The sequence below is a fragment of the Emys orbicularis genome, chromosome 10 (genome assembly GCF_028017835.1).
Source record: "Emys orbicularis isolate rEmyOrb1 chromosome 10, rEmyOrb1.hap1, whole genome shotgun sequence".
NCBI classification, from domain to species: Eukaryota; Metazoa; Chordata; order Testudines; family Emydidae; genus Emys; species Emys orbicularis.
In genome coordinates this window covers 19,693,672-19,720,098 of record NC_088692.1, presented here as the reverse complement: position 1 = coordinate 19,720,098, position 26,427 = coordinate 19,693,672, and the positions used below count along the sequence as shown (strand labels likewise).

The window sequence follows — 26,427 nt, the reverse complement described above, 5'->3', positions numbered from 1 at the left end:
AGAAGTTTCATCCTCTTCCTCTTCCTCGTCTGACTCAAGTGAGAATGATTCTGGTGCATCAGGAACCGGCAGTCCTTCTCCGTGGGGTACTGGGCGTATAGCTGATGGAATGTTTGGATAATGCACAGTCCACTTTTTCTTCTTTGACACACCTTTCCCAACTGGAGGCACCATGCAGAAGTAACAATTGCTGGTATGATCTGTTGGCTCTCTCCAAATCATTGGCACTGCAAAAGGCATAGATTTCCTTTTCCTGTTCAACCACTGGCGAAGATTTGTTGCACAAGTATTGCAGCATATGTGTGGGGCCCACCTCTTGTCCTGATCTCCAATTTTGCAGCCAAAATAAAGGTGATAGGCTTTCTTAACCATAGTGGTTATACTGCGCTTTTGTGATGCAAAAGTCACTTCACCACAAACATAGCAGAAGTTATCTGCACTGTTCACACAAGTACGAGGCATCTCTGCTCACTTTGGCTAAACAGAAATGTGTCCCTTTGCAAAATCAAACACTGACAAATAAGAGCACGACGCTGTATGATTTCTAGAGCTGATATAGGGCAATTTGTTCAGCAGAGTGATGTAAGCTTCGTTATGATTGCATCATCCATAACTTCTAGAAATAACATGACGCAATTCATATCATGTATGACGCAATACCAGCTTCAGATTGCATCATTCATTGTTTTGCCTAAAAAGCAAGTACTGTCCAAACCCAGTCATAGATTTATTCCTAGATCCAGTCAAAGATGTATTTTAGTTATTTCTGGTTTAAATTGAGATCCCTTCCCTTTATAACTCACTTATCCTCCGCCATTCCCAAGTCAAGGGTCGTATATACTGACCCAATAGCATATCTTGAAAACTAGAGCCAATCAACAATTTTAAGCATCATTTTCGTTCTCAGTGACCCAGAATTAGTAAAGTTTGACGACATTTATTTCAGAAGCATTTTGGCTGTAGAGCAGTGTAAGCCGGGGTTAAAAGCAGCCAAGCTAGGCTGATTGGGGAAGCAGCCACAGCTGGCCCTATAAAAGGGCTGTGAGCCAGGAGCTGAGGAGTCTCTCTCTCCAGCCCTGCAGGGAGAAGGGCTAGCTGTCTGAGAGGAAGGTACCTGAACTGGAGCAGTGCTGGGGAAAGGGCAAGGGAGCTGGGGAGCTCCAGCCTGGCAAAACCCCAGGCTGCAGGCGCTGTTGAAGGTCTACAGAGGTACTGGGGCTGCAGAGATACAGCCTGGGAATAGGCAAAGGCAGCAGGTCCTAACCCCTTTCCAATGATGAGTGGCCATTACAGACTGCAGACTGCCCCAGTGAGCGGGGGCTAGATGATGATTGGCAGTAGCCACGGAGGCAAGGTGGGTTTAGAGGGTTGGGGGTTCCCCAGGGAGGGGAGACCCAGAGCATGGGGGTACTGCTGGGGCAGAACTCCGAGGTAAAGGGCACCATGGTCCGGGAGGGACACGGGGCCAGCGGCAGGTGAGACACCGGCCTGCAGAGGGCGCGCCGTATGCTGGAAAAGAGCTAATTCCCAGGACAACCAGCAGGAGGCACCGCGCTGGTGAGTCACGCTTCACTGCACACCCCTTTGGGTAATTCTAGAACTTTCCTCCTCCTCTGCCTTCAGGAGTATTTTAATGAAGACACTGTGACCAATTCATCCTTCTGCCGCCTCAGCCTTCCATGAGAATTCTGGAGTGATCATGGGCCTTACTCAACTGTGCTGATGCAAAACACCCGAGTACTGAATTCACAGAGGCAAATTCTCCTCTCACATACCCCGGGGGAACCCCATTGAAGCCAATGATGTGGGTGGAGACTTGGCCCAGTGATTTTATTTTCATAGACTGTCTCATAGGTGGTAATGTTTTTTATTTTGATGAATTATGTTTATTTCCCTGAAGGAACAAAACAAAGTCATGTCTGTGAGAGATCCAGAAACATGCTTGAGAACCAACACTTCATTGCTATTTCCTCTAGCAGCCTTTGGATGCATTAATGGAGACATCTAGTGGCTGGCTTAGGAAAGTCACACGGGCCAATGCTGCAGGGTCTGGCTGGATTTAAATCAGCTAGCAAAGTGCAACAGCAAAGTTTTATTGCACTAGCTTTGGACCACTGGATATATGGGTGCAAATTTGACGTGAATGGTAAATTATAAATGTTTGGCTCTCTTAGCGTAGTGTTTAATGGATCTCTGCTCCCGTTACAAATCACCTCAGTGCACGGGAGAGGCCAGCACTGGAATAATCACAGTGATGCATGCCTGGGGCAGAGGTAGGGTGGTAGAATTGGCACTATGGCAGTTTGCATTACTCCTGGCTCTAGCTGATTATACCAGTCTCTGGTGTTCATGTGAGCACTAATTATTCCCAAATGAAGAGATGGACCAACATCTCTATATCAGTTACCTGCAAGTAACCCCCAAATACCTCTGCGTTCCCCCAGACAACTAGCAACACCATCTCCAGAAAGGCGGTGATGCTCAACATGACATATAGAAGTTGTTAATTCACTTTCTGGTGCTGTAATGCCCTTCCAGGTGCTAACAAGAGCATGGGCCATCCTAGTCAGCAAAGCGGGGTAATGCAAGTCTCTCAGGCCCCCAGTCTTCAAAGCTGCCTGACTTTACAAACATGATCATCCCACCCCACAGGGTGCACGATTTCATCTGGCAAAGAACCGAATAGGCTGAAACAGAAATGCTCGTGATTCAAAACTGGGGGCTTTATTCTGCAGAAATATAATACACTCCTCATTAAATGTAGGGATGGAAAGGTCACTAGCATTATCTAGCTCATCTCAGTCTTGCACTAATTCAGGATCATTTATAGTCTAACATAGGCACGTAGTAAATCTAGTTTACCCAGTAAGCCTACAATGAACATTTCTCATAACAGTATCACAATGATCGCTCTCATCAAATTGTCTCACTGACTTCATGGGAATCAGCCTTTAGGATAAAGTGTAGGAAAGTTCACATTGCAGGTCATACTCATTGTTATGTTTTAAGGCTGTGCCAAATAACTGAACACCAGAACCCTGAAAGTCAGAGAGCTGAAAACAGTTATAGTATTGATTGTGAAAGGGCAACATATTTTTCTTCTAAATGGCACCACCGGAAGGAGAGACCCCTTTTTTCCATGAGCAGGTTGTAAGAACAGTCGCATTCACTGTCTTTATCTAGGAGATCAGACTGAACACTGGAATCCACAAAATTAAGCCAAGAACTGTGTGTTGTGTGGGTGGAAGGATGAAGCAAAGCAAGGCATCCAGTGAAGAATAACAAACAACAATGAAAAGACACATTTAAATGTGTGGGGAAACTCATTTTTCCTTCTAATGAGTGTGTGTGTTTGTGTTGGCTTTATACCACAGAGCTCAAAGATGGATGGGAAAAGAGACAGATGGAAATATCAGGTTGTTCTGGGCAGCAAACTTCACACCTGACTCATGACAACTTATCTTTACCATTGATCTCATAAACAGGAACAGATAGATGTGACCATCTCTTACCTGCCACAGGAAGACAAAGCAGATGATGATCCGAATGGGAGCAAGCCAGGTCCCATTAAAATATATAATGAGATCCATTAACCTTTGCACATCGACACATACCAGATTGACAATTTCTCCTACAGTTGCTGCTCTCCTTGCTGCATTTGACATGACCAAGATCTGGGGGTGGGATGGGGTGGGGGTGGGAGAAGCAAGAGCCCAAACAGTCAAAATCAGCTTCTGTTCAGAAAATAAATAACCAACATTCATGCTGAGGTCAAAGGGAAGAAGGATCAGGCTCATAAAGAGGCCAAGTCCTAGTCACTGTAATATCAAGAACGAAAACATCATTCAGGGTCATGTGACTTCACCCTGCAGATGAGTCTATTCATTGCCCAACAAGAAACGAAATAATGTCTAACTTGCTCGGCAAAGCACACCTTTCACCCCCTGCTCTCCAGTCCTTTTTTTAGATGTAAGAGCTACTCCATGAACCTCACAACAGCAAACGGGACAATGCTTTCCCCAGATCTCATGGAGATTTATGTAGCTGCCCTTCACTTGCAGTGTAACCACAGAATTATTTGCTAAAAATAGCTCTTAACTATTATTCATATTTGGGGTAGTAGTTATTAAATACCATTGCATCAAAAACATTAGTGGTTGATAAGAAAAACAACTCCCCAAGGGAAAAGCTGGCTTACCTTCCTATACACTAGGCCTGTGACTGCAGTCTTCAGCCTCATTCCCAATAGAAGACACACGTACATGTAACGTTGTTCAAACAGAGTCTGGAGGCAAGCTAATAGGAACAGTAACGTTGCATAGAAATAACCTTTCCAATTTGGGGCTTCTCGGTCCATGATGAACTCCAGGAAAAGGCTGCAAGAGAACGTTGAGCGGATGGATACAAACTGAGATGACTAAATACATGTCCCTTACAGCAGGCAGTATTTTTAGAAAGGCCTAAACAGTGGGGATTTTTTGTCTTGTCATTAGCAAGGCTACAGGCTTTGTAACCCTCACTGGCTGATATTTGTCAGTAAAACAATAGAAGGCTGGGCAAACAGCTCAGCATCCCAAGTATGTAAAATGGCAGCACCCAACCTAGTTTTTGTTTTATTTTACTGCAGCTCAGAACATTCAACTGCTCCTTCTCATGCTGGAGCAGAGATGTCCTAGCATAACACTTTCCCAGCACGGTATGGTGCAACTGCAGTGTAAAATGATCTACTGCATTTAGGGCTGTTGATTAATCGCAGTTAACTCATGCGATTAACTCAAAAAAATTAATCGCGATTAAAAAAATTAATTGTGATTTAATCACAGTTTTAATCACACTGTTAAATAATAGAATCCCAATTGAAATTTATTAAATACTTTTGGATGTTTTTCTACATTTTCAAATATATTGACTTCAGGTTACAAAACAGAATACAAAGTGTACAGTGCTCACTTTATATTATTTTTTTATTACAAATATTTGCACTGTAAAAGTGATAAACAAAAGAAACGTATTTTTAATTCACCTCATACAAGTACTGTAGTGCAATCTCTTTATCATGAAAGTGAAACTTACAAATATAGATTTTTTTTTTGTTACATAACTATACTCAAAAACAAAACAGTGTAAATCGTTAGAGCCTACAAGTCCACCCAGTCCTACTTCTTGTTCAGCCAACCACTAAGACAAACAAGTTTGTTTACATTTACAGGAGATAATGCTGCCCAGGGCCGCCCGGGGGGGCAAGTGGGGCAATTTGCCCCAGGCCTCTGGCTCCACAGGCGCCCCCACGAAATTTTTCAGGGGCTCCCACGAGAGTGAAGGACCCACTGCAGAAGACCCGGAGCTTCTTCCACTCCGGGTCTTCGGCGGCAATTAGGCGGTGGGGGCTCCTTCCGCTCCGGGACCTGCCGCCGAAGTGCCCCGAAGACCCAGAGCGGAAGGACCCCCGCCGCCGAAAGCCTCCTGAATCCTCTAGGCGGCCCTGATGCTGCCCGCTTCTTATTTACAATGTCACCTGAAAGTGAGAACAGGCGTTCGCATGGCACTTTTGTAGCCAGCATTGCAAGGTATTTACATGCCAGATATGCTAAACATTCGTATGACCCTTTATGCTTCGCCCACCATTCCAGAGGACATGCTTTCATGCTGATGACACTTGTTAAAAAAATAATGCATTAATTAAATTTGTGACTGAACTCCTTGGGGGAGAATTGTATGTCCCCTGCTCAGTTTTACCTGCATTCTGCCATATATTTCATGATATAGCAGTCTCGGATGATGACCCAGCACATGTTGTTCATTTTAAGAACACTTTCACTGCAGATCTGACAAATTTTTTTTAATCGCTTGACAGCCCTAACTGCATTTCTTTTTGGGTTGCCTGAGTTGATTGGAAATATCAGAGAAATCAATGGCCACATTCATTGCTTTTATTTATTTATATATATATATATATATGGTACAAATGCCACTCTGCTGCAGTCAATGGTGTTTCAGGCTCTTATTCCACCTGTGAATTGGGTTTGACTCGTCTAAAGTGATACTATAATGCATTTTGGTGCTGAACCAATACAGTTCATACAGCAGAAAAATACTTACCTGAAGAAGTATTTTTTAAAGAACTCTGGGGGGCATTATTCTACTGTTTATAATTTATCATCGGATACAGAACACAGTCTTTCAATTCTACAGTTACAAGTGCGTTGTCTGCTCTTACAGTTTTATATGGAGTCTCATGATATCCAATGTGTTCCTTAAAGCCCCAGCTCCTGGAGTCATGCAATTAAGAGCCTCGGATTTCATTTTAAAAACAAGTAGTAAGTTTCTAGTCCTCTGGTCACAGAGAGAAGATTGAAAACATGACCTAGGTGCACTGCACCCTAAAAGCTCAAATCCCACAAGCCAAGTAAAAAGAACCCCAAAGATATTAAACATAATTTTTACGACAATTTCCTGAAATTTAGGAGCCTGACTCATGATATTTAAAGACTGGGATTTGGCAATGCTGCAACAGTTTGAATCTTGTTCCCATCAGTGTTGACGAAAAGTCACAGCCATCTGATGGCTGTTTGGCAGCCTGTGTGAAATGACTTTTGTGATGTGTATGTACTATACTGAGACCATTATACTGGCCCTAACTGCCACCTTTGGTAACAAAGAGACCAACTATTTTCAGGACTTGGAGGTTTAAGTCTCTCTCTATGTGACAGAGATTGGAATACCCTGGCAGAGAAGTGCAAGGAACCTTGTGTTATGTGGCCAGTGCCACATTTGCTTAGCGAATAAACAGAGGATTTAGCGATCCAAGGATGCCAAATCTAACACCTTTCATCAGCACAAAAAATTAACGTAAGGAAAAAGTAGCTAATGTAAGGGTATGTACAGCATTTCCTTCTAGACAGTCATTCCTGAATGAGCAAGTACCTCAGTATCTTTGGGACAGAAAACAAGAAGACGTCACAGATGACTAAGCTGAGGGTACCAAGAAGGAAATAGGTTCCAAACATGTTCCAAAATGCTTTCAACAGTGGCTCACTCTGACTCTGTTCTGGCTGCAGTAGAACCTGGGTCTCTTCTGTCTCAACCAAACCAGCTCCACTTTGTTGATCCTTCTTGTATTTGATGGATTCTGTGTTTCTAAAGAAATAAACACAAAGAAAATTGGCTGCAATCCAAAGAAGGCCTGAAGTGTTTGACTTGGGCTGTCAACAGCACTATAAACACCCCACACTTGGAATCGGGGCTTCCCAAGTGGCCTGAATAGTGAGTTATTTATTTGTATTGTGGCAGCACTTAGATTCATAGATTTTAGGATTGGAAGGGACCTCGAGAGGTCATCGAGTCCAGTCCCCTGCCCTCATGGCAGGACCAAATACTGTCTAGACCATCCCTGATAGACATTTATCTAATCTACTCTTAAATATCTCCAGAGATGGAGATTCCACAACCTCCCTAGGCAATTTATTCCAGTGTTTAACCACCCTGACAGGAACTTTTTCCTAATGTCCAACCTAGACCTCCCTTGCTGCAGTTTAAGACCATTGCTTCTTGTTCTATCCTTAGAGGCTAAGGTGAACAAGTTTTCTCCCTCCTCCTTATGACACCCTTTTAGATACCTGAAAACTGCTATCATGTACCCTCTCAGTCTTCTCTTTTCCAAACTAAACAAACCCAATTCTTTCAGCCTTCCTTCATAGGTCATGTTCTCAAGACCTTTAATCATTCTTGTTGCTCTTCTCTGGACCCTTTCCAATTTCTCCACATCTTTCTTGAAATGCGGTGCCCAGAACTGGACACAATACTCCAGCTGAGGCCTAACCAGAGCAGAGTAGAGCGGAAGAATGACTTCTCGTGTCTTGCTCACAACACACCTGTTAATACATCCCAGAATCATGTTTGCTTTTTTTGCAACAGCATCACACTGTTGACTCATATTTAGCTTGTGGTCCACTATAACCCCTAGATCCCTTTCTGCCATACTCCTTCCTAGACAGTCTCTTCCCATTCTGTATGTGTGAAACTGATTTTTTCTTCCTAAGTGGAGCACTTTGCATTTGTCTTTGTTAAACTTCATCCTGTTTAACTCAGACCATTTCTCCAATTTGTCCAGATCATTTTGAATTATGACCCTGTCCTCCAAAGCAGTTGCAATCCCTCCCAGTTTGGTATCATCCGCAAACTTAATAAGCGTACTTTCTATGCCAATATCTAAGTCATTAATGAAGATATTGAACAGAGCCGGTCCCAAAACAGACCCCTGCGGAACCCCACTCGTTATGCCTTTCCAGCAGGATTGGAAACCATTAATAACAACTCTCTGAGTACGGTTATCCAGCCAGTTATGCACCCACCTTATAGTAGCCCCATCTAAATTGTATTTGCCTAGTTTATCAATAAGAATATCATGCGAGACCGTATCAAATGCCTTACTAAAGTCTAGGTATACCACATCCACAGCTTCTCCCTTATCCACAAGACTCGTTATCCTATCAAAGAAAGCTATCAGATTGGTTTGACATGATTTGTTCTTTACAAATCCATGCTGGCTGTTCCCTATCACCTTACCACCTTCCAAGTGTTTGCAGATGATTTCCTTAATTACTTGCTCCATTATCTTCCCTGGAACAGAAGTTAAACTAACTGGTCTGTAGTTTCCTGGGTTGTTTTTATTTCCCTTTTTATAGATGGGCACTATATTTGCCCTTTTCCAGTCTTCTGGAATCTCTCCCGTCTCCCATGATTTTCCAAAGATAATAGCTAGAGGCTCAGATACCTCCTCTATTAGCTCCTTGAGTATTCTAGGATGCATTTCATCAGGCCCTGGTGACTTGCAGGCATCTAATTTTTCTAAGTGATTTTTAACTTGTTCTTTTTTTATTTTATCTGCTAAACCTACCCCCTTCCGATTAGCATTCACTATGTTAGCATTCCTTCAGACTTCTCGGTGAAGACCGAAACAAAGAAGTCATTAAGCATCTCTGCCATTTCCAAGTTTCCTGTTACTGTTTCTCCCTCTTCACTAAGCAGTGGGCCTACCCTGGCTTTGGTCTTCCTCTTGCTTCTAATGTATTGATAAAAAGTCTTCTTGTTTCCCTTTATTCCCGTAGCTAGTTTGAGCTCATTTTGTGCCTTTGCCTTTCTAATCTTGCCCCTGCATTCCTGTGTTGTTTGCCTATATTCATCCTTTGTAATCTGTCCTAGTTTCAATTTTTTACATGACTCCTTTTTATTTTTTAGATCATGCAAGATCTCTTGGTTAAGCCAAGGTGGTCTTTTGCCACATTTTCCATCTTTCCTAACCAGCGGAATAGCTTGCTTTTGGGCCCTTAATAGTGTCCCTTTGAAAAACTGCCAACTCTCCTCAGTTGTTTTTCCCCTCAGTCTTGATTCCCATGGGACCTTACCTATCAGCTCTCTGAGCTTACCAAAATCTGCCTTCCTGAAATCCATTGTCTCTATTTTGCTGTTCTCCCTTCTACCCTTCCTTAGAATTGCAAACTCTATGATTTCATGATCACTTTCACCCAAGCTGCCTTCTACTTTCAAATTCTCAACGAGTTCCTCCTTATTTGTTAAAATCAAGTCTAGAACAGCTTCCCCCCTAGTAGCTTTTTCAACCTTCTGAAATAAAAAGTTGTCTGCAATGCAGTCCAAGAATTTGTTGGATAGTCTGTGCCCCGCTGTGTTATTTTCCCAACATATATCCGGATAGTTGAAGTCCCCCATCACCACCAAATCTTTGGCTTTGGATGATTTTGTTAGTTGTTTAAAAAAAGCCTCATCCACCTCTTCCACCTGGTTAGGTGGCCTGTAGTAGACTCCTGCCTTCCCCCTTCCACTAGTTGAATGAGTTGAGGATTCAATGGCAGTGACTCCATTGCCCATTCTCTTGTGCAAATAGGGAATACAATGGCCCTGGGGCTGCCTCATCTCTGAAGCTGCAGAAACAGCAGCAGTGCAGCTTCCTTCGCACCCTACCACACTCAGCCCCCACGGCGATCTCCAGCACACAATCCCTCACATAGGCTGAGCCCTGATGTCCAGGATTTGGCCCTATCAGCATAAACCCCACGATCTAGCCTTTAATGAGAACTAGATGGTGTCAAACGGGGCTCTGAGGTGGTGTGTTAGCACCTGGGAAGCTGAACATGCTAGCTCTGCGCTAGCTAGAGGAGAAACTCCCACCCTCTGGAACAAGTACTTACTGCGTGGCTCTGTTACAGTACTTTTTCCATTCTCTTTCAAACTGGGAAACAATTTCCTCTGAGGAGTTTTCTTTCACCAGTGACCATAAGTCGTCTGCTTGTAATGGCTGCCGATAGCCTTTCCAGACTAGCCTGTAAAATAAATGATTAACACCCAAGCTAGGATAAGCCAGACAGCAAATGTGAAAAATTGGGACAGGGGTGGGGGGTAATAGGAGCCAATATAAGAAAAAGACCCAAAAATCGGGACTGTCCCTATAAAATCGGGACATCTGGTCACCCTAACCCAAGCACAGAGGATTGTGTGTCCAAGAAAAATGTTCAGTTGATTGGCCTTAAATTAGTCCTAGATATTAAGCCTAATTCTCAGTTACTCCGTTCTTGAGCTTGGGGCAGGGACAGAAAGGTGAGGACAAAGGTGACTTTAAGCCCACTTTGCAACCTCCATGTTCTTGGGGCCATTCAGCGGCCTTGTCCCCCGTCCCCTCCCCGCATAAATTAGATCAGCCCTGAGGTTGTTCAAACTTGCATTCTGCTTCCCATGACTCCTGTGAAACAGAGACAGGGCCTTGGCCTAACTGAGAGCAGGCCCATTGTATGGGGGCATCTGGCACTGTCCTTCCATTCTGCATGGTTGCTGGCTGCCCCACCCCTAAACAGGCCAAATGTTAACATTTACAAGAATATTTTAAGTATTCTCAAAAATTTCAGGAACCACTTTGCTCATGAAAACTAAGCAGCAGGATGGTGCAACTTCATGATCTCTAGCTACCCTGGGGCCCCGTAGAGATTGAAAGAGGCTCTCCTGGCAGAAAGCTGGGATGTTAGCAGGGTTGCAGTGATCATTTTGAAGGGTGCCTGGATTTTTCCAAGTCACAAAGTTACCTGGGCAAATTCTATACTCAAGTCCCCTTCAAATCCAGGTGTGAAAAAGGCCTCTACTGCGCTAGCGTAACTCAGAGCACAGTTTGAGCCCTGGGGAGTACACATAGGTGTCTGAAGAAAGAATTAGTCTTGTTGCAAGGAGCTCTGAGCTTGTCAGCTTTGCTACTGTCCCTTAAACCTCAGCCCAGATCCTCAAAGGTATTTAGGCGACTATCTCCCAATTAATTGAAATGGAGTTAGGTGCCTAAAAACCAGCAAAGATCTGGGCCCTTCTGCCTTAAGCTGATGGAGCTTATCCGATATTTTAGAGTAAACCTCTCTTGCCGCTTGTTTTCTTACCCAGAGAACCACCAGAAAGTGATTTTGGAAACAAAAGAGGCACCAAGTTCTGGACACGGATTCTGTGAGAGGAAAAACAGACAAGTTTCATATGTAGAAATAGCCACATACTGCATAAACACAATATCCTGGTTTTGCCCCACCAAGAAATGATGTGCAACTTGCTTGTGTTAAGGTACTAAGACTATGACTGCTGTAAGCAGCAGATCTTTACTGATTCAAATCTGAATAAGGCCTGAGCTGGGAGCAAGGGGTACCCTTTTCGTCATATTATGATCTACAAACACTAATTTCATGCAGGAGTTGGGCTATGACTTGTTTATAAAAAATCAAGTGTTACTGCCATGATTGTAGTGAAGGGAGATGCAATGCTGGCTGCACTGGGAAGGCATGTGGCAAATGTCAGCACGCTATGGTAACAGCACTGAAAATGGAAGTGAGGTGTGTGGATAGGGATAGGTCACTAGTTTTTCAGAATGTACATATGAAGCATCAGTATGCCAGGTTCAGCACAGGCAGAGACATGGTCCTGTGGCACTGGTTATATAGTCTGTCTGGTCATTTGCACTGTAAACCCTATTCTCCGATTTGTCCTGTGCAGGGCAAAGCAGAAGCATGTTAAAAAAATACACTTGATTCTCAGGATCAACTATTTCCGGGAGTGACTTTCCGTACTCTCCCTTTGGAGAGATCCACTTACATCTCTCCCTATCAGCTCAGATCTTCCTGAGCAAGGCAGTGAACATAACATGGAATGCGCCTCAATTTGCCATCAAGATCTAATTTTGCACTTTTAGTAAGAGCTGTTGTTTCTAGATAATTGCCTCTATTCTGATACATTAACCTCATGTGGGACTACATATAGTATTGGTTAAAGCCGCTTTGTCTTGGCTGTCAGACACAAAATGGAATCCTTAGTCATTCTCTGTGTGTACAGTACAGAACATATGATGCTGGTAGGAATAACACTTGAGGCCCATTTCTATTAATGCAGGCTGACATGGGACCTTCTTACATCAAATAATTTGTTTTAAACTGCCTCACTGGCCAGTTCTGTTGTTGTTGTTTGTAATATTTTATTACAGAACTACTTAGGAATTTCATGCAAGTATCAGGCCCAGACACAGGGGAAAAGTATAAAACCACAATCCTCACCCCAGTGAGTTCACAATGTGGGTGTCAGTCAGGATGCAACAGGTGGGGAAAACAGACAAAAGAAGAGGAGTACTTGTGGCACCTTAGAGACTAACAAATTTATTAGAGCATAAGTCTCTAAGGTGCCACAAGTACTCCTGTTATTTTTGCGGATACAGACTAACACGGCTGCTACTCTGAAACCAGACAAAAGAAGGGTTGATGAATCAATACAATAAATAAATAATAAAATTTTAGACTTATGTTTTCAACCATGTCCCCTGCCTTAGACTGCCTCTATTTTTGGTACCAAACTGAGAGATCTCGGGACTGCGTCTCAGAGCTGCAGAGCATCTGCAACTCCAGTTGAAGTCAATGGGAACTAGAGGTGCTCAGTAAGAGCCAAGGGCTGCAAGTTCAAGATAGACAAATTTAGACTAGATATAAGGTGAACATTTGTAATGGAGAGGTTAATTAACCAGTGGGACAAATTACCAAGGGTGGTGGTGGATTCTCCATCATTGGAAATTTTAAAATGACGGTTGGATGTTTTTCTAAAAGACACATTCTTGTTCAAACAGGCATTAATTCAGGGAGGTCCTATGCTCAGGGCATTACAGGTTAGACTAGATGATCATAGGTCCCTTCTGGCCTTCTAATCTATGAAACCTCTGAAAATCAAGCTGGGGACCCAGAAACCTTGGCATGCCAAGTTACTAGTTTTTTATTTAAATACTGGTCTATATGTAGGCTGCCATGTTTTCATCTCAGACATTCATCTGAACTGCCCATTTCCAGTGGGTTTTAAACAAGGGACTGATGAGCTTTGAAGAAGTCAAATATACTTACAGAGTCATTGACAGCTTTTGAGAAGAAGGGAGGCCAATCGGTAAAGAAGAACAGTACGACCTCTACTAGCAGCAGGATAAAATAAATGTAAGAGGTGACATGACGGAAGGGGTCCTCTGGGAAGCCCTGCGAAAAAGAGAATTGCTGAGGTTGAGGTAAAATACTTAATGTGAAATCACTAAAGAAAGGTGGATTCACACACTGTGTAAGCCATAAGCGCTGAGTGGTGCTGTGGATGTGTGCCATGTGTATTTCTTGCACCAGTTTCTTATAGAGTGTGCTATATAAGACTTAAATTACTGTTATTTATATGGAAAACTCATGCAATTTGAAAATCACAACACATGCACTAACAAACCACTGGGGGGAGCTGGAGTGTAACTATAGTTTACACTAGAGTAAAGGTTTCAGTTTGGGGTTTTCGAAGGTGCCTAAAAGAGCTAGATGCTGAAATCCCACTGTAATTCAGGGGGATTTGGGTCCCTTAGCCTGCTTTGAAAATGGCAGTGTCAGGCTTTGACCAGGCAGTTTCCAGTAAATGTTTATGGCTGCTTAATTTAAACTAATGCAAGGGGTTGAGTCCTGTGAGGATATAAATTCCCCATTCACCTATACTTCAAAATGGAAAAAGGCTATTCCCTGGTTTTATTCTAAATAGCGTGTTCTGGAGCTGTTTGGGGAACCTCCCCTTGGGCCTCATAATCCGCTCTGTGTCTGAGACAGGCAAGCAGTGTGGAAGAATGACATGAATGGGAAATTATATCATGGCAATAAAAAGAAGATGGCAATGTCAAATGCCTAGCATGTCCCTAGGGTGTGGGACTAATTAACATTAATTAATTCAATCAATATTAATTCAATGCAATAGTGAGTTCCCACCATCCTTGTCTTGTGGGAGTGTATCATTCTTCTATCTGTCAGTGAAATATAGGTGCTGATTTGAACTTCTGATCTTTCCCTGTTGTCACAGAAAGATTCACCTGTGGGGTTTATCACTTAGGAGAATGAACAGTACTGATAAGTATCAGATCCATAAATCTATCCAGTGAGTTTTAACATATAGATGCTCATCCTAATGAAACCCAAACAGCTGGTATAAAAGATCTACAGCAGAAGTGGCTCTCTGAAATCAAGTTGATCTGCCTGATCTTGTCTACACACACATGTTGTACCTCTTTAATGATACCAGTATAGTTAATGCAGTACAACTCCGTAGTATGGACACACTCATACTGGTATAAATGTGTTTATACAGGTATAGCTATTCCCAGATGGGAAAGGGAATAAACTTTAACAGTATAAGGCGCCTTTATACTAGTAAAACTGTATCCACCCTAGAGGCTGTACTGGAATTACTATACTGGTAAAAATCCACACGCCCTAACTGACACAGTTCTACCAGTACAAAATCTATATGTAGACCAGGCCTTAGTAACAGCACTAAAATTCAAAGAGCATTTTTCCTTTGATTTGTGTGTGAATTGGGTGCTCAGAAAAGCTGTGGGGCCTGGAGATTAAAGTGCTCTTTTCACCCATAGAACAGATGCAGCCTGGGTAGTGGCAGTGCTCGTTTCTTTCAAACTGCCTGGCCAATGGTCCTCAAGCATAATTCAGTGTGGCTACTTGGAGAGAGCAATTCAGTCTACTGCCCTCTTTAGTTCTTGGCCGAATGGCCAAGACAGCAAACAAGTGGGCCAAATGGAGCCATGCTGTTGTTAAGGCTATGTCTACACTGCACTTCTGTTGGTAAAACTTTTGTTGGTCGGGGTGTGAAAAAAACACACCCCTGACCGACAAAAGTTTTACCGATGAAAAGCACAGGTGTGGACAGTGCTTTGTCGGCGGGAGACGCTCTCCTGCTAACCGCCTCTCATTGGGGATGGTTTTATTTTGCTGGCAGGAGAGCTCTCTTCTGCTGACAAAGAGCGGCTACACGGGAGACCTTACCAGAGGCACATGCTGAAACTAGAAGTTCTGCTTACCCCTTCCAGGTCCTGTTGAATTTTAGAACTAACAGTCACAGTAGCAGCCAGGAATGACAGCAGCCAATAAATCAACAAGATGCCTGAAGACTGAACACCCTTCAGCCTCTCAAACTGGGTGAGAAACACTGCAGGGATCTGGGAAGAAGAGCGAAACAATGAACACTTGCAAGTTAATGGTCAATAGAGGTTATTGTCTGCTGGTGTCAGATCAGTTCAATGTTAATGGGCTGAACTATTGTTCCCCTTATGGTAACATTTAATTCTACCACATGTAGGTTGTGGGAAATGGAATCCTCTCTCCTTTCGCCTGGGGCCACTCTGCAGTCACTACTGCAACCTCAGGGATGCCATAGCCTCTGCTGCATCAGCTCCCACATGGTGCTTTGGGTCAGTGGAGCCATACAGGTGCAGACTAAGTGACCACACCACTGTGCCAACCCTGGCCTGCCACCACTTCATGCTGCACCACAGATGAAGCCTCAGAGAGCACAGCTTCACAGTGCACAGGCTTTTGCAGACAAAACCAGCTCACCTATAGAACCCCATCAGTCCTGCTGTCGATTGGGTCTTCTGTACCCACCAACGGTGAGGGGCAAGAGGGCCAAGACCAGCTTTGCCGTATAATAGTTAAATTGAAACTTATGTTTAAAAAAAAAAAAGGAATTACCATTGTGATCCCCAGAACTGCTGGGCTAATGAAGAACACTGGAGCTCGTAGGGTTCCTTGATTTATTTCCCAAAGGGTATAGAATAGGTTTGAAAAACACAGTAATATCAATATGAATCCAAGTACCTGGGATAGGGAAACAAACATGTTGGAATGGACTGTAAAAGGACAAGTATGATAACAGTAGTCTGTGTACTGTAAGGTACAGTAAAGGGGCGGTTTGGGACACACTGGTTGGAAGCAGTTTGGGAAGTAGGGGCAGGCTAAGATGGAGAGTGCTACAAGGATTGTTATTCCGTTTTAGGCCAGATCCTGAAATCCTTACTCACTCACTCACTCGGCTCGGAACTGAGCTTACCTGATTAAGAAGAGAGTAAAAACTAAGTCAGGCTCTCCGGATCTGGCACTTATATGGGAGATCCACAATCAGACAAAAACAATGTAACCTACACAGTCATACTAACCACCAAGCAGGAGGAGGATGGGGGATTCAAAGGAGATTATCAAGACAATTTTAACCACTTAGAACAGGAGTGGGCAAACTACGGCCCGCAGGACCGTCCTGCCCGGACCCTGAGCTCCTGGCCTGGGAGGCTAGCCCCCCGGCCCCTCCCCTGCTGTCCCCCCTCCCCCGCAGCCTCAGCTTGTTCGCTCCGCTGCTGGCGCAATGCTCTGGGCGGCAGGGCTGTGAGCTCCTGGGGCAGCACAGCTGCAGACCCTGGCCTGACCCGGTCTCTGTGCTGTGCGGTGGCGACGGCGTGGCTGGCTCCAGCCAGGCAGCGCGGCTGTAGCGCTGCCAGCCACCAGTGCTCCAGGCAGAGCACGGTAAAGGGGCAGGGAGCAGGGGGGGTTGAATAGAGGGCAGGGGAGTTCGGGATGGTGGTCAGGGGGCGGGGATGTGGTTGGGAGGGGGAACAGGAGGTTTAATGGGGGCAGTCAGGAAGGAGGGGGGGCTGGATGGGGCGACAGGGGGCAGTCAGGGGACAGGGAGAAGGGGTGGTTGGATGGGGCAGGGGTCCCGGGGGGGGGGCTGTCAGGAATGAAAGAAGGGGTTGGATGGGGCGGCGGCGGAGTCCGGGGGCAGTCAGGGGACAGGGAGCGGGGGTGTGTGGATGGGGCAGGGGTCCCAGAGGGGCTGTCAGGGAATGGGGGGGTTGGATGGGGCATGAGTCCCGGGGGGGCAGATAGGAGGTGGGGGCCAGGCCACGACCCCCTCCCCTAACTGTCCCTCCATACAATTTACGAAACCCGATGCAGCCCTCAGGCCAAAAAGTTTGCCCACCCCTGACTTAGAAAAATAAAGTCACAATAAACTTAGCATTAAATACCCAGCCTCTAATACTAGCTAGTGTGACCCTAGTGGAGCAAGCAACAGACTGGGGTTCAGGAGATTTGCCTCTGCACTGGCCTACTTAGGGACCTGGGTCAAGTCCCTTTACCGCTCTGTGCCTCAGTTTCTCCATCTGTAAAATGGGAATAATGATATTGACCTCCTTTGCAAAGTATTTTGAGATCTACAGATGAAAAGTGCTATATGTCATAGCTAGGTATTATTTTTGATTATTACCATTTTAGTTTTGAAGAGGTGCGACATTCTGATATATCCTCTGCTATGGTGCTCAAGAAACAGGTAATAGAATGGAAAACAGATCCAAAGATAGGCACAGGGAATCCAAGCAATGATTGTATTCTGAAAGCACTGTGTAAAGCTTGGGTTATCTGTATACCACGTCTGATTCCAGTCCTGCAACAACACACACAGAGAAATGGTTTAGCACAGCCATAGCCTGCTATCGACCTTACCCCTATCTTGGACTGTATGGAAAAACAGAGAGAAGGGACTATATCCTCAGCTGGAGTAAATCAATGTAGGTTGGTTGAGGACTACGCTGATTTACACCAGCTGAAGAGCTGTTTTAAAACATTTACAGTTTAAAAGGAGTTTGAACAACAGAGAGATTCAAGGGGGTGGGGTGGGGGAATGACATGGTTAAAGAGATGGGAGAGAGAGGTAGATTTAGCATTTTGGATAAACTGGAGGTGGGAGAGGGGAGATGAGGGAAGGCTAGAAAGGAGAGATCGGTAAAACTGGGACTTTTCAGCTTGGAAAAGAGACGACTAAAGGGGGATATAATAGAGGTCTATAAAATCATGACTGGTGTGGAGAAAGTAAAGAAGGAAGTGTTATTTACTTTTTCTCATGACACAAGAACTAGGGGTCACCAAATGAAATTAATAGGCAGCAGGTTTAAAACAAACAAAATGAAGTATTTCTTCACATAATTCATGTGAAGGCCAAGACTATAACAGAGTTCAAAAAAGAACTAGATAAGTTCATGGAGGATAGGTCCATCAATGGCCATTAGTCAGGATGGACAGGGATGGTGTCCTTAGCCTCTGTTTGCCAGAAGCTGGGAATGGGTGACGGGATGGATAACTTGATGATTACCTGTTCTGATCATTCCCTCTGGGGCACCTGACATTAGCCACTGTCGGAAGACAGGATACTGGGCTAGATGGATCTTTGGTCTGACCCAGTATGGCCATTCTTATGTTTCTGAGAGAGCTCCAGAAAGCAGAGTAAGAAATAAGCAGCGAATGACCAGGGATTTTAGCAGTTGAGATAATAAAGAAAGGACAGACTGTGGAAAAACTAGAGAGGAAAAACTGAGAGGATTAAGGAAGAAACTGGATGTGGAGGAGAAAGAGAGGTTAGAGTCAAAGATTATTCCAAGGTTGTGGACCAGGGAAACAGGAAGGCTATGGAGAGTTGTCAATTGAGTAAGATAAAATAGGCTAAGGAGAGGGATTAGGAGGAGAGATAAGGTCTGTTAAATTCAGTATATAAACTGCACTCTGTTACTTCCTTTCCCCCCACCTCCTGAAATCTTTAATGTATAATCTCAGGGAATGTATTTTAAAAATCCCATGATCAGATAGTTGGATTAGGGTGTTAGCATAATGAAATTGACAGTACAATGATTTTTTTTATATTTGAAAATTTTTAAGTATGTGGATTACAGAAATTACAGAACAACAGCAAAGGTTCCTTCCCATGGGGATCTACAGGGGGAAATAACTATCAGGCACACTGGGGACAAGTCTGAGCATGTGGTAACTGAAAGGGGTATTCAGCAGGTAACTGCGCTGGTCAGATGCTTACAGTGAATAATGCTTTGGTCCTTACTTTCATGGGCCCTGATGTTTGTACAGAAATTGGGCCTGAAGGTGGGAGGAAGACGTTACACAGAGAAATAAAACCAAAACCTTCAAACATCAGTGACTGAAGTGAAGCTCCCAAATCTGTATTTAGGCACCTAAATAAAAGTGGCCTGCTTTCAAAGTGCTGAACATCTGCAGTTTAGGGTTGCCAATTTTGGTTGGATGTATTCCTGGAGGTTTCATCACATGACATAATCTTTAATTAAAGATTAATCTTTAATTCCTGGAGATTCCAGGACAATCCTGGAGGCTTGGCAACCCTACTGCAGCTCCCATTGATATCTGAGAGATTTGTGGGTGTTCAGAGAATTAGGCCCATTTTATTAAGATGTCTAAACATGCATTTAGGAGCCTAATTTTAGGCAGCCATGTTTGAAAATCTTGGCCTACATTTCTTGAACTCTTCCTTCTATCACCAGGGTAGAACAGATGGGACTGGGTGGATATTTTTGGTTCTCCTGGAGCTTTTAGGGGGTAATGAATAGGAGGAGAGATAGTTATGGCAGATTCCAGGCTGGTGCTCAAGTGACTGAAGGATTTAATGTTGAAGCTTTTGCTGCCAGATATCTCTCTGGGATTGATAACCCAGCACTCGCCTGCCTTGCTCATATTCAGTGGATTGGTTTCAGGTTGCTGCCTCTGATTCCCTAAGCCCCTGAATGGTCTTGAATCTTGATCCTGTGTTGTGATGTGCCCAGCTGGATGGCCATGCCTGCGCAGAGCCCCATTGACTTGACTGGGATTCCATGTGAGCCCAACAATTTGTTCGTGTAGGTCACAGTGCACAATTGGGGCATTGGCTATTAAGAGCAGCCACCGGCACTGGTTGGACCTGTGCTTGGGTTACTTTCAAAAGACCAGTGCTAGGATCATTTTCACAGGATTAGAGAGACAGGTGTGGATATAGCTGGGAAATCACATAAATTTGTTGTAGCTCCATGTAAGTGAAGTCTATTATCTTTCCTTTAGCAGCTTGCAAGGGTGGTATCAGTGCTCTCATTAGTTACGGGGGCTACTGACACCTGATGTGGACCTTCCTATTCAGTATGCTGATAGGCAAGGCTGAGAAGAAAGCAATCACTTGATGAGGAGAGAAAGTGGATGATGGTTTGCTAATTACTATGAGGCTTTTTTCAGTTTTGAGCAAGGAGACTGTAAAATGTTCCCCTTTAGGTTTCTATTCACCATAGCCCTTTTAAAAGTATTTCTCTTATGAATACATAACATTACAGGTGTAAACTGAAGTAAAGTTAACATAAGGAGGGCTAAAGCCATTTTAATATCCTTCGATCCTGGACTCCATGGACCAAGTTCTACTCTAGTTAAGCCCCACTGAATGCTTAGTGTAATTCAGAAAATAATTTGGCCCATTATATATTGAGAGTGAAATCCTGCCCCATTGATGTCAACTTCAAAAGTCCCATTCACTTCAATGGGAAAGGGTTTCATTCTTAATGTTTTAATACTGTTTTTTTTGTAATATTAATGTATTTATTTCCAACCACCATTATTTCTTGCTCAGACACATAGTGTCAGTTGGAGGAGCTTCTTTTCCATATAAAAATTATTGCGGTACCTGTAATGGCTCCAGCTAACAGTAATTTTAGTGTCTTGACTTAGGCCACTACACGGTTAGGTCGACATAAACTGCCTTGCATTGATCTAGCTGTGGAAGTGTCTTCACTTACATTTGGCTCACACCCATGCAAGTGCCTCTCTACACCAACTTAATAACATCACCTCCCCGAGTGGCACACAGTCAGGGTCGATGTAATTAAGTCAAAGCAGTGTCAGTGTCAGTGTTGACATTGCATTACTTACACTGACTGTTACTGGCTTTCAGAAGCCGTCCCATAATGCCCAAGGCTGACAATACAAGCAGGGGTGCTGGAACAATTTTTATAGTGGGGGTGCTGAGAGCCATTGAACCAAACTGTAAGCCTGGTATATAATAGAAATCACTTCAAGCCAGCGGCTGCGGCAGAAGCCCCAGCACTCCTATGAATACAAGTGAGCCTGGTGTCAGCTCACTGCTGACCTAAGGAGCCAAATGTGTGCACACTCAAGCGATTTAATAATTGCAGTGGCTGTATGCCGACGTAAGTTAAGTTGACAATTTTGTGGTGTAGACATGGCCTTATACATTAGAAGGGTTGCAAATATTTTCGCCACTGGTAATAGGTAGAGACAATGTATGATGCAAAAGTATTACAACCAGCATAGCAATTTATTACAGATTTTGACTGCTTTCCACGTATGTTCTTGTAGCTTATATTTTCAAATATTAAAGTCCAGAGTGGTGTATTAACTTTGGGCTGTGCCAAAAGCTAAGGGCTCATGGGAAAGGGTTTCAACTTCCACATGAGTCCAAAGTTTCTTGAAGTAACAAAGGTCACTGAAGCGGAGAGGCGCTATCTATGAATGGGTGGAGCTCTATAACACTGCTGGGCAGGTGTGGGCTTTCCTTCACTCTGGGTTCGAGTTCTCCTTGTTGGATCTCTCCTACACCCCACACCCGTTGGTCTCTCCCCCCCATGTAACTGTACTTCGCTTTCCTCCCACCCCCTCCAGCAAGGGGTGATGAACCATTTGGCTGCAATGATTGAGAGGAGAAATGGCTGGAGAGTGGGCAAAGCTCCCAAAGGTCTGGACTCTGCAGGTGGAGATAAAGTGCCCTGTCATATAACACTGCAAACAGGAAACCCCGAGAGAGAGAGAAGCCAGCAGGCACTGAGTAGCTGGGAAGTTGCTGCAGTTATTGCATGGCTAGGAAGAGGGAATGGTCCCCATCTCCAGACACTAGGCAACGTTTAAGTGCCCCCCTGCACAGACCCCAGCGTTGAGCTATGTACAAGCACTGCAACCGGGGTACCAGACAGAGCAGGCTCTACTGGTGGTAGCAGCAGCTGCAAGATCCGAACCGTGCCCAGCGGCAGCGGGGGGCAGGGAGCAGCCGGTGTGATGCCCGCCCTCTGCAGAGCGATCGGCTGGGGACTGCCGGGGGAGAGGGGGGTTGTGAAAACGCCCCCACAGCCGGGGACGCGGGCAGCTCACTCACCCAGAGGCCAGCGAGGCCCTCCCGGGAGCCGCACAACCAGCCGCCCCCAGCCATGGTGCGTGCTCCAGAGCGCGGCGGGGGCTGCGGCTGGCCTGGGCCCCCTGCGCTGGCTCCGGCCGCACGCCCGCCTTCGCCGCGTGAGTGGCTTCCTGGCCAGGGGTGGTTAATGTGTCACGTTCCCGGGGCGGGGGAAGGGGTCCGGGGGCGCTGCCGAGAGCCTGGGCCTGTCTGCCTGGCAAATGGCCTTTGGGGTTGGGCCTGGACGGACCGGCCCCGAACCTGGGGAGAGTTTGGAGCGGAGGCCGCATCCCGATGGGAACGTCCCAGCGAGTCTCAAAGAGCAGATACAAGCGCCCAGCTCCAGATTGGGAGTCAGACTCCACTCCCTGCTCCAATACACCACCCATGTATCTCTGCTGACTGCTGGGGAGTGACAGACCCCAAAACTGCCTAGGATTGGCCCCCAGGGTCAGCTTTCCAGGAGCTTAGCTCACCTTGCAGCCCAGAGAAAGTTGCATCAATTTCACCAATTAACACTAATGATCTCTTTTAGGCCTGGTGTACACTGGAAAGCAATAGCAGCATAGGCATGTGGGTCAGGGCCCAGAGTGTGGAAAAACCACACCCCTGAATGACTTAGCTATGCTGCATTAACCCCTTATGTCAATGAAAGGGGGCTTCTGGCAACTAGCTAACTTCATTCAGCTACCTGGTGTTGCTACACCAACGTCCCCTTCTGTTGGTGTTGGCTCTTAAGATACCAGGCTATGCAGGTATAATCTCTGCAGTGTAGACATACCCTTAATTAACTCAGGAGGAATCAAACTAATTGCTATAAGGCACTGCTAATCCGAAATCCATGGAGGTTGCACTGATTAAACTAAATCAGTTTCTAAGGGATTGTCTACTACAGTTAATATGCTACAGCTGTGCACTGTAGCGCTCAGTGTAGACATTGCTATGCTGATGGGAAGCATTCTCCCATCAGCATAGGTAATCCACCTCCCTGAGAGGTAGTATCTAGGCTGATGGAAGAATTCTTTTGTTGATTTAGCTCTGTCTACATGAGGACTTGGATTGGCCTAACTATGCCGCTCAGGGGTGTGGATTTTTCACACACCTGACCGATGTAGTTAAACCAACCTAATTTTCTAGTGTAGATCAGCCCTAAGCAAGTTCAGTTAAATATGTACAATTTTCTTGTGTAGACAAGGTCTTAGACACCTGCATGAACTGACCAGATTCTCAAAAGTGCTCAGGGAGAACAATGAGAGCTCCTAGGTGCAGAGCTCTTGAAAATCTATCCCCTAATGTAAACCACAGAAAATATCTATATAGGAGCTGGAGAGGGAAATGCATTCCCTAGCTGGAAAGTTACTGAGGGCCTGCAGCCCTAACTAAATTCACTGGGAAGGGTGGAAGCTCCGCACCAAAGAAAATTGGGCCTTCAGTATTGTTGTTGTTAATAATTATTATTAATTTGTATTACAATAGTTCATAGGGGCTAATGGATCAGGGTCCTATTGAGCTAAGCACTATACCAACACATGAAGAAAGTTGGTCCCTGCCTGATGAGTTTACACGCTAAGTAATGTCTAAGTTGGGGTCGGCAACCTTTCAGAAGTGGTGTGCCGAGTCTTCATTTATTCACTCTGATTTAAGGTTTCACATGCCAGCAATACATTTTAATGTTTTTAGAAGGTCTCTTTCTATAAGTCTATAATATATAACTAAACTATTGTTGTATGTAAAATAAATAAGGTTTTTAAAATGTTTAAGAAGCTTCATTTAAAATTAAATTAAAATGCAGAGCCCCCGGGACCGGTGGCCAGGACCCGGGCAGTGTGAATGCCACTGAAAATCAGCTCATGTGCTGCAGGTTGCCTACCCCGGGTCTAAGTGCTTAAAGCCAGTGAACAGATTGTTTGAGATAGATTCCCTAGGCTTCCCCTGATAGCAAATCCCAGGCTTCTGTACATCTTTTCATGCCTTGTTTTAGCTGGAAGATTTCTGCAGTGTCAGTGACTCCATCTAAAACATTCTGGCCCTGCTTTGACATTGGGCTGCATGAGGTTATCCAGAGCAAAGTATAATAGAGCTCAAACATCAGCTTTTTTTTATTTTTTTTAAAATACAAAATAACTACAAATAACCTGGGCTGGTAAATTATTTTTCTAGGTGATGATGTTGATAACAGGCAGAGAGAGCACAAAGTTAGTGTGAACATCGGAAATAAGCGGGTTTAAAATGGTCTTAGAGAAGTGCTGGGTGTGTCATTGCCCAGTATTTGAATTTCATTTGTTTGCAGCAAATTTTAGGGCTTGTACCACTTGCTTAGATACACTTATATGACAAAACCTTAGGATGGGAGCCAGGGGTATAGGAACTGGGGGTGGAGGGGAAATGGAGCACAATATAGGAACTGAGGGTTTAGGAGCCTGGAGTGGAGGGGGATGGGGTAGCTTTTAGGAGTATGGGATGGAGGGGGGTGGGGCGGGGCAGGGTATGGATGGTCATGGGGAGATGGGGCACGGTTTGGGGGATGGGGCCGAGTCTGGGATCTCAGGTGCGGAAACCCTCCACGCCAGCAGATGGCAGCAGGCTGCGGTTTCAGCTCCTACTCCGCGGCCCTTCGGGCCCTCTCCGCGAGCCGCCTGTCGCCGGGCAGGCAGAGCCCGGCTGCGGTGGCAGAGGCGCGGTGCGTGACTCAGCACCTGCTCCGGTCCCGCGTGGGCAGCCGGGCGGGATGCGGCGGGGCTGGGCGGCCGCGTTCTGCTGGGCTCTGTGCTGGGCCCTGGCGCGGGGCTCCGAGGACATCGTGGTGGGGTGCGGGGGCTTCGTCAAGTCCGACGTGGAGATCAGCTACTCCCTGATCGAGGTGAACGGCCCGGGTCCCCGCAGGGACCCCGCCTCCGGGGCGCCCCCTGGGGCCTTCCCCCCAGGGATCCTCCCCCGCCCCCCAGCTGGGACCCCTCCCAGGGTCCCCTGAGACGCCCCCATGCCCAGCCGTGTGCCCCGTGCTTCCCTGCGGGGGATTCCTCCACCACATCCCCGGTTCTCCTCAGTTCCTGGGTCCCTCTCCTCTGTGCCCGGCTCGGAGAGCAGCTGGCACATGCCCTCCCTCTTGCCCCACGGGGCAGCCGGGTCTCCCCTGGAGACAGCAGGGTCCGCCCATTGGCTTGGTTGGTGTGTGTCACGCTGGCGAGCCTGTATCTGAACTCGCCCAGAGTTTGAGGGTGTCTGGTTCAGGCCCATTTGTGGTTTGAATGGTGGGTTTTATCTGCTCGTCCAGGTTTTTTTACAAGGTCACCGATCGCTCCGGTGTGTCAGCGCCTTCCATGGAAAATAGTCCCCAAACTATCCCTCTCCGAAGTTAGGGTGTTTTTTAAAATTGGAGGATGCTGATGTGTTTGAAAGGATTGTTATTATTATTTTTTAAACGGGCTTTGTTGTCTTTAAATCTCATGTGTTTCTGCTGTCTTTAAGGTCCAGCTTATGTTGCAGAGGATTGTGGGGGTTTTAAATGCCCTTTTAAAGGGAGGCTGTCAATTTAAAAATCAAACTTTGCCTGAATGGTTTTGCCTACCATAGTTAGTAAGATCTAATCAGACTATAGAGAGATTTTTTTTTCCATTTTGTGCATTTGACAACTTTTTGTGTTTAGCAAGGTTCATTGTTTTTCCCTGAATAGTCAGTCACTTAATTTCCATTTTGTTTGTCAGTTTTGTATCACAATAGGAGAGGGGGGAGAGAACAATTAAAAAAAAAAACAACCCTAGGAAAATGTGATTGTAAAACCACAAAAGAGATTGCGTGAGGATTTGGGAATTTGTGTGAAACCACTTTAACTATTTTTTTATGTTGACTAGATTTCAAGTTGACCGTATTCCTTTAATGTATTTTGCTCTTAAATTGCATTCTTTTAAAAACATTCATCCATGTTTTTCCAAGTCTGAGATTCGCCTTTTTGGGGGTCCCCCCCCTGTAAATTTCCCCTCTATTATCCCCATGGAACTGTGTGATGGTTTTGAGGTGCAAAATTCACAGGGAATTCCTCTTTCAGACTTCACTTACATGTGAATT

General features: G+C 45.1%; 2 protein-coding genes across 2 annotated transcripts in view; one reads left to right on the top strand and one right to left on the bottom strand.

The window, feature by feature from the left end:
* The window catches only part of ABCC6 (ATP binding cassette subfamily C member 6), a 52,325-nt gene extending 29,927 nt beyond the window's left edge, over nucleotides 1-22,398 (bottom strand). The window contains exons 1-10 of the mRNA XM_065412775.1: nucleotides 22,345-22,398; nucleotides 17,632-17,808; nucleotides 16,065-16,190; nucleotides 15,395-15,532; nucleotides 13,413-13,538; nucleotides 11,430-11,491; nucleotides 10,206-10,337; nucleotides 6,925-7,137; nucleotides 4,199-4,376; nucleotides 3,513-3,674 (exon numbers count right to left, since the gene is read on the bottom strand). Coding sequence (XP_065268847.1) covers nucleotides 3,513-3,674; nucleotides 4,199-4,376; nucleotides 6,925-7,137; nucleotides 10,206-10,337; nucleotides 11,430-11,491; nucleotides 13,413-13,538; nucleotides 15,395-15,532; nucleotides 16,065-16,190; nucleotides 17,632-17,808; nucleotides 22,345-22,398 — 1,368 coding nt within the window. The remainder of the gene's footprint in view (nucleotides 1-3,512; nucleotides 3,675-4,198; nucleotides 4,377-6,924; nucleotides 7,138-10,205; nucleotides 10,338-11,429; nucleotides 11,492-13,412; nucleotides 13,539-15,394; nucleotides 15,533-16,064; nucleotides 16,191-17,631; nucleotides 17,809-22,344) is intronic.
* Nucleotides 22,399-25,090: 2,692 nt separating this feature from the next.
* Nucleotides 25,091-26,427, top strand: part of LOC135884297 (BOS complex subunit NOMO1) — a 34,105-nt gene continuing 32,768 nt past the window's right edge. Inside the window, exon 1 of the mRNA XM_065411583.1 lies at nucleotides 25,091-25,222. Coding sequence (XP_065267655.1) covers nucleotides 25,091-25,222 — 132 coding nt within the window. The remainder of the gene's footprint in view (nucleotides 25,223-26,427) is intronic.